The sequence below is a fragment of the Megalops cyprinoides genome, chromosome 1 (assembly GCF_013368585.1).
Source record: "Megalops cyprinoides isolate fMegCyp1 chromosome 1, fMegCyp1.pri, whole genome shotgun sequence".
Lineage (NCBI taxonomy): Eukaryota > Metazoa > Chordata > Actinopteri > Elopiformes > Megalopidae > Megalops > Megalops cyprinoides.
In genome coordinates, this window is record NC_050583.1 from 36,593,164 (window position 1) to 36,599,853 (window position 6,690).

Below are 6,690 nucleotides of genomic sequence, written 5' to 3' on the forward strand. Positions count from 1 at the left end.
GAAATATTCTCTACTGTATAACTTAACAATTTAAAGATACTACTATAAGATTCATCTGAGATTCATTTTGTTCTTCAGGAGTCAGGTTTAGGCCAGAAAGTACACTATAATGTCTGGAATTGTATAAATTACAATAGTTTATATTATGGCATCTGCTTTCAACAGAGTTTGATTAAGGTTACCTTTACCTGGTCCTACAGTGTTACTTGATCCCTCTCCATTTATAATCACTTCTGTAACAGTTAAGATCAGCCAGACCTTGGTATAGTACTTGAGATGGACAAGAACATTCTCTTGCATTTTTTGTGGTTTTAATGCACAAATCTATCCATTCCACAAAATCAAAACTAGTCATTTCTAGTCTGCTAATGATGCATCACAGCATTAAACAACGAAAGTAGTGTTTGGTTATTGGTAGTGTTTAATCTGTGATTTTTCTGTGATTAACAAATTTGTCCACAGCCACTGTAACTCTGGGAATAAAATCTAAAAAGATCAATTTCAGAAGTACTGTCAAAAAGGTTCTCCCCCCTCAAATAAATATGCCTTTAAAATGGAGAGACAACTGTTCAATTCTGGCAAAACCTACTCAGTCCTGAATTATGAACAAAATCATCCACAATGAGGCTTCCCTGATTTTGTCTTCTTTGTTTCAATATGTACCTCTTTATGAGTATGTTACTCATTCCTGCATCACCACTGACCCTTAAGGTAAGGGCAAAACATTTCAGTCTGACCTAAAAGAGATTAAGAACAGTTGCAGCGGTACTATTATTTTAATTTGTAGGTTTATTATGGTTTACCTGTGCCCATCAACACATAGATGAAAATATAACAGTCGTTCCTATCTGTGTGCCAAATAATGAAAAAGGCATAACACTTACTATAGGTATATTGATAGTATGACCCACTATAGTTTTCTATGCCAAAATGTGTCATTTTTCTTCTCAGTACCTACAGATGATGTTTTAATTGTTAAATCCTGGGACAAGTTTAATTTTTTATGTCATGCATCTGAAATTCATGTGGTAAGGGAGACCAGCAATAATTTTAACATTTTTACCTTTCCTTCAGTTTCTCAGAGTTTAATTGAGCAAATGTATTTGAAAAATGCTATAAACATGCTATGTCTTCTAGAAAAGGCAACAAGATTGTTTACCTTTCTAAATCTAACAGACGGCGAATGATTTTGTTTGAAATACAAGGAGTCAAATGCTATGATTTATCCCATGCCTGGGGGTAACTGTAGCATTTGAATATAATGCTTAAAAGTCAGTACTATTAGATGAGACGATAAATACCTCATTGAAAAAAAATGGGAATACCATTTTCAGGTTTATTTGTGTAGCACGCTGGAAAATAAAAATTGCTCAACTTCACCTTATTGTTAACTAGAACATTTTCATCCTTCCTGTAAGTGTGATCCAAAATATTGCTCTAGCTTGTAACCATAGTGGTGGCATGTTTAGACATAGCCCCCTGGAAATCAGGTTTCAGGGGTCTGTAGTTTGCATTCCCAGCACTGGGAACATACCTCTCTTTGTCGAGACTTGGCAAAGTGTTCATTTTGAGAAGACTCCTCCTGTTCAAGGTGCTTTGTTTTGACACGTTTCTTTCAAGTTTTAGTTTTCACACAAATTTCCCTTTTGCCTTGTTTATGGCTGACTTTATTTTCTCTGCTTCCAGGACCCATTTATCAGGTGTATAAGTAAGACTGCTTGCTGGTCTTTTCATTCTCCCTTTAGTTGTAGTTTTCCTTCATTATGCCTCAGGTAATGGAGCAAGATGATCAGTGACCTGTGATAGTATGCTGTCATGTTACTGAAAAATATCAGGATTGAATGACTAAATGCCAAATGTGCACCTGAATCCAGCCTGGATATTGGTGGGTGTTGCTGCAGTGCAGGGTGTCATTGTGACAACACCTGGTAAGTGGTCATGTGTTGCTTGCAGACTTGACTATTCTTTTTAATAAGCTATAGACACTCCTGTCCAGTTACTGGAACTTGAGAGAGTAATGAGGTAGAAAAGAGAGCATGATAAGTGTTAGGAGCGGATTACTGTAACTCTTTTTTGTCTTCCTGCCTACACCATCAAACCCCTGCAACTAATGTAGAATGCAGCTGCATGACTTCTCTACAACCTCCCTAAACATGGCCAAGTCACACCCCTCTTCACCACACTTCACCCTGTTCACATCAAGTTCAAAATATTAGTGCTGACATGCACGACAGTGAATGGGACCCCACCCTGACTTACAAACAGTCTTCAGACTGTATGTACCACCCAGATCATTATACCATGGGGCAACTGACTGTCCCATCCCAACAGGGTTGCTCCTCCCAAACATGATGCTTGTCTGTACTGGTTCCCCAGTGGCTGAATGAATTTCCCACTGGGGTCAGGACAGCATAATCAACGGCCATCTTCCGATGCAGATTGAAGACCCACCTCTTCAGACTGCATCTCATTTCCACCTCAATCCCCACCCCCTAAAACTAGTCTGGGAGTGTTGTTAATTTGGTTTGACAGTGTTGCTCGTTGGATGGATTTTCTGAAGACATTCCCCTGAGGACATTCCCCCCCTAAAAAAAAAAAAACATTAGTATGGTGGAAACCGGTCGTTGTCGACAAACTTGTTGCTTGAGCGCCAGTCTGCTCCTGCCAATTCATTCCAGGATGCTGGGTGTTTATGACCGTGTCAAATAGCATGTTTTCTCACTGGTAACCACAAGATGAAACTTTTTTCAATGCCTTCTCCCCATACCCACAGTCATTATAGCATTGCCTCCAGCATCAACTGTTCTCTCTACTCAGTGTCACATGACAGATGTGATTCGTTTTGTTTATCTCATCAGGATAGGCTAATTGTGACATATTACAGTGTTGTATTTCTCAAAAGTACATTTTAAACTGGGGGAAAAGACTACGGCAGTTGAATATATTGTGACATATTACTTTTATTTTGAAAAGCCTATGCCTCTGACCACCGGAAGAACATTACACAGATTTCGAAAGGTTCTTTTCGGGAATCATTCTGTTTGGGTAACTTGAATATCTCCTAAAGCTGCCCTAAAATGACGAAACTGCAGCTCTTAAACTCTTATCTTACCGAACGTTTAATGGTTGCCGTGCACGAGATCTTAGGTGTAGTAGGGGAGACGGTCTCGGAATACCAGGCGGAAACTGCCCGAACAAAGAAAGAGAATGAGAATCTCAGACGGAGGCTGCGCATACTCGGACACGAGATCGAGTCATCACGGCCGGGTAAATTTATACTGATTGCCTCATTCATCAGTCAATACAATGCAACACAACCCATGAAACAGTGCAAACGCAACATCAGCAAGGATTCAGCTAGGTAGTAACTGTACCTGTAAAACACGACCTTCTTGATTTCTGTCACTGAGTAGATTAAAAGTGATCGTGGTTCAGATGACCATGAACCATACTTTTTCCCCTTTTGGCCTGTTTGGGGGTCGGCTAATAACCGATTTTTGCATACATGAATCATAAAGAAAATGTTGGGGTAGAAAAAAACCCGGTGTTAATCTCAATGTAATAAATTATAATATATCATTGCATTTGCCAGATTTATTGTCCGTTTATTCGCGTAGTCTCATATTTACAACAGTCAAACAAAGTTTGAAATTATAGGATATGAAAAGCCACTTGGTACAATAATTCCTACATTCAATATTCTAATATTTCTAATATTCAATCTCCCAGTACTTAACCTCTTATTATAATCTTACTAGAAACAGGAGACTGGTTTTATTTGTTTCCCCTTCTAATCCTGTGTATTCATTCTAAAGTATCTCATGGTCCTTGATGTGATTAGAAGGAATTGGACTTCTGACTTTGATTGGCTATTTACAACATTTCTGTAGCTAAGTGTGGTTTTATTGATTAAATCAATTAGCCAATTACTACTATATCCACTAAATCACTAACAAAAACTCCCCCATATTCAACGGCATATTCCACATATAACATTGGTCCTGCCAGTCAAACATTGTGATTGCACAGTAAGACCTGCTATGTTGTTTGAAACTGACAAAAGAGACAGTATCATGTAACAAAACACTATAATTATTCTGTTTTCTTTCTCAAAATAATATCTGTTGGAAATGAAACAGAAATGATCTGATCTGAACTGCCGATAAGACCAAGAGAAGTTATTTTCCATGAAATTGGATAGTTTGGAGTAGATTTGTATTTCCTTCAGACTTGGCCTGTGTAATCCATAAACAGCTTTGAGTCCTTTTAACACTGAAACCGATAGAGTGTGGCTGTTTGAGCAAAGTGATATTAACACAGTTTGTCTACACTTATTTGCTCACAGCATATTTACAACAAATCCCAAATTCAGGACTGCTTGTGTAAGTTATTATGTTTCCTCCCTCCAGGAGCCATGCAGCTCACTGCAGAAAGGACACCAATTGAGCTCAGTGAGCAGGAGTGGAGCTCTGGTCTGAAACAGAACACCCAGCTCACAGAACGGAAACAGGAGATTGCCAAGTTCTTCACACCAGCCTCTGAAACATCAGAGCCAATTCTGTCATCTTTTTGTGTAAAAAATGACTTTGAAGAGGAATCAGTTAACCCTGCAGATCCTCTTGAAACCACACTGATTGAGGAGAATCAGGAAATCATACATCAGCAAGAGGCTAGGCTGAAAGAAGGCATGCGTACTGGACAGCAGTCTGTCCTCACGGCAGAGACTGATGCAGGCTTAGTTACACCAGGACTGAAGAAGCTGGCATTGGAAATCACATTGTCAATGGTCTCACCATCTGTAAATTCTGAGCTAAACTCAGTCCGTACGGCAAATGTCTCAGTGATAGAGCCACTCAGCACTGAGCTGAAATCTCTGCCCAGCCTTGGGCCAGAGCAAGTTAAAACGGAGCCCGATGAAGGAGACTTTAATCTTGAACAGCTCTCACAATTACCTTACATCCCAAATAATCTGAGTGGTATAAAAGAATCTCTGTGTGAAGCAAATGTGACTGTTGGGTCTAACATTAACGGAGCAGAAGGTGAATGTACAGAATTGTCTAGTATACCTATCAGTGAGGCTCAGTCTGATAATCTGACTGTTGCTCACAGAGAAGAAAAACAACACTGTTGTTTTCAGTGTGGGAAATGTTTCAGTCATGTTTCGTACGTTAAAATACATCAGCAGATTCATACAGGTGAGAGACCATACGCCTGTGCATGGTGTGGAAAATCCTTCACTCAGTCAGGAGACCTGAGAAGACATGAGCGAATCCACACAGGAGATAAACCGCACCATTGCACATGGTGTGAAAAGAGTTTCACTCAAGTAGGAAACCTGAAACGGCACCTGCGGATCCATACTGGAGAGAGACCGTACTGCTGTACTCGCTGTGGGAAAACTTTCTACGATGGAGGTGCCTTAAAAAATCACAAAAGAATTCACACACAAGAGAGAAAACAAAGACTTTGTTGATAGAGAATTCATAAAAACTGCTAAGATGTTGCTGTCCATTAACAGAGGTAATAGCCTAACTTATATTATTTTATACCTCTGCTTGTTATGTTGCATGAAAAAAATCACAAAACACACCAGTAAGCTTACTGAAGGAAAAGACCATTTCTATATTTTGCCCTGTCCGATTGAATATATTGAGAGCATTTATGGCATTGATGCACAGTTATTGTTGTTTGGTCTCTGCCCTTTGAAGGATAGATAGTATCCGTGTTAAACAAAATGGCCACTATTATCAAATTAATTTAGATTAGCCTCCATGAGCCAATCTGTTCCCAATGATTTTCTTGTTCCTGTGTCCTCATGTTTCTTGTACAACTGGGCAAATTTGCATCAGCATTTATGAGCAAGTATGAACAGATTGTATTCTCTTGAAAATATGGGCACAATAAGAAAGTAAATCTTTCACATTAAACTTAACATAAAATATTGATCATGTTTCAAGAAGTATTCACATTAAATTTAGTGTTTTAGTGTAGATGTGCTGGGTGTGACCTCAAAACACAGAAAATAGGTTAAATATTAAGTTACTGCTAATCAATGTGGACATTTTGTGCTTGGTGCACATAGTTGCTGCTTGTAACTAAATTTTAGACTGTCTTATTTGCTGCGTTGCATGGCCACTTTTGAATATTTATGTTCACATGATCTTTCTTTCTCTCTCTGGCTTTGTCTCTCTTCTCCTCTCTCTCCTTCTCTCTACTGAGTTGGTCTCTGAAAGCTGAGGAGCTAGCAGAAGACATGTTCAGACAACTCCAGTCTGAGGCAAAAAAATATATATACTGAAAGAAACACACAGGACCTCCTTGAACTACACAAGGCCAGACACAGAAGAGGACCACACTGGACTGGAGTGTGATATATCAGGGTCAATATTTACACCTCCTTGTGTAAGAATTTAACATTATTAGGGCTCCACTAATACTGCTTACCTTTAGTATAGATTTTGGTCTCACCTAGATGGGCTTTAGCACATCAAAGAAATCATAAAGCCCTTCTTTATTTTATTTGATAGTTGTAAAACGTGTGAATAGGAACAATGTATGTATCTCTATAATTGATATAGGACTCCTTTCATCTGTAACAAACTCATATGAGGTTAGTGTGTTAAAAAAAGAAAAAAAAAACACTAGTGTCCTAAATGTTGAGTCTTTCTTTCATTTGTTCTATCTGACAGG

General features: G+C 38.8%; 1 protein-coding gene and 1 long non-coding RNA gene across 2 annotated transcripts; both read left to right on the forward strand.

The window, feature by feature from the left end:
• Positions 1 to 3,024: 3,024 nt before the first annotated feature.
• Positions 3,025 to 5,449, forward strand: LOC118783431 (zinc finger protein 813-like; the record flags this gene model as incomplete). The annotated part of the gene is made up of 2 exons (XM_036537342.1): positions 3,025 to 3,267; positions 4,410 to 5,449. Coding segments are annotated over exons 1-2 (1,230 nt in total), but the record flags the coding sequence as incomplete, so codon positions are not given.
• A 2-nt stretch (positions 5,450 to 5,451) lies between these two features.
• LOC118790031 lies at positions 5,452 to 6,278 on the forward strand. The gene is made up of 2 exons (XR_005005485.1): positions 5,452 to 5,520; positions 6,220 to 6,278. It is a non-coding gene; the product is annotated as an uncharacterized LOC118790031 (long non-coding RNA).
• The last annotated feature ends 412 nt before the right edge of the window (positions 6,279 to 6,690 follow it).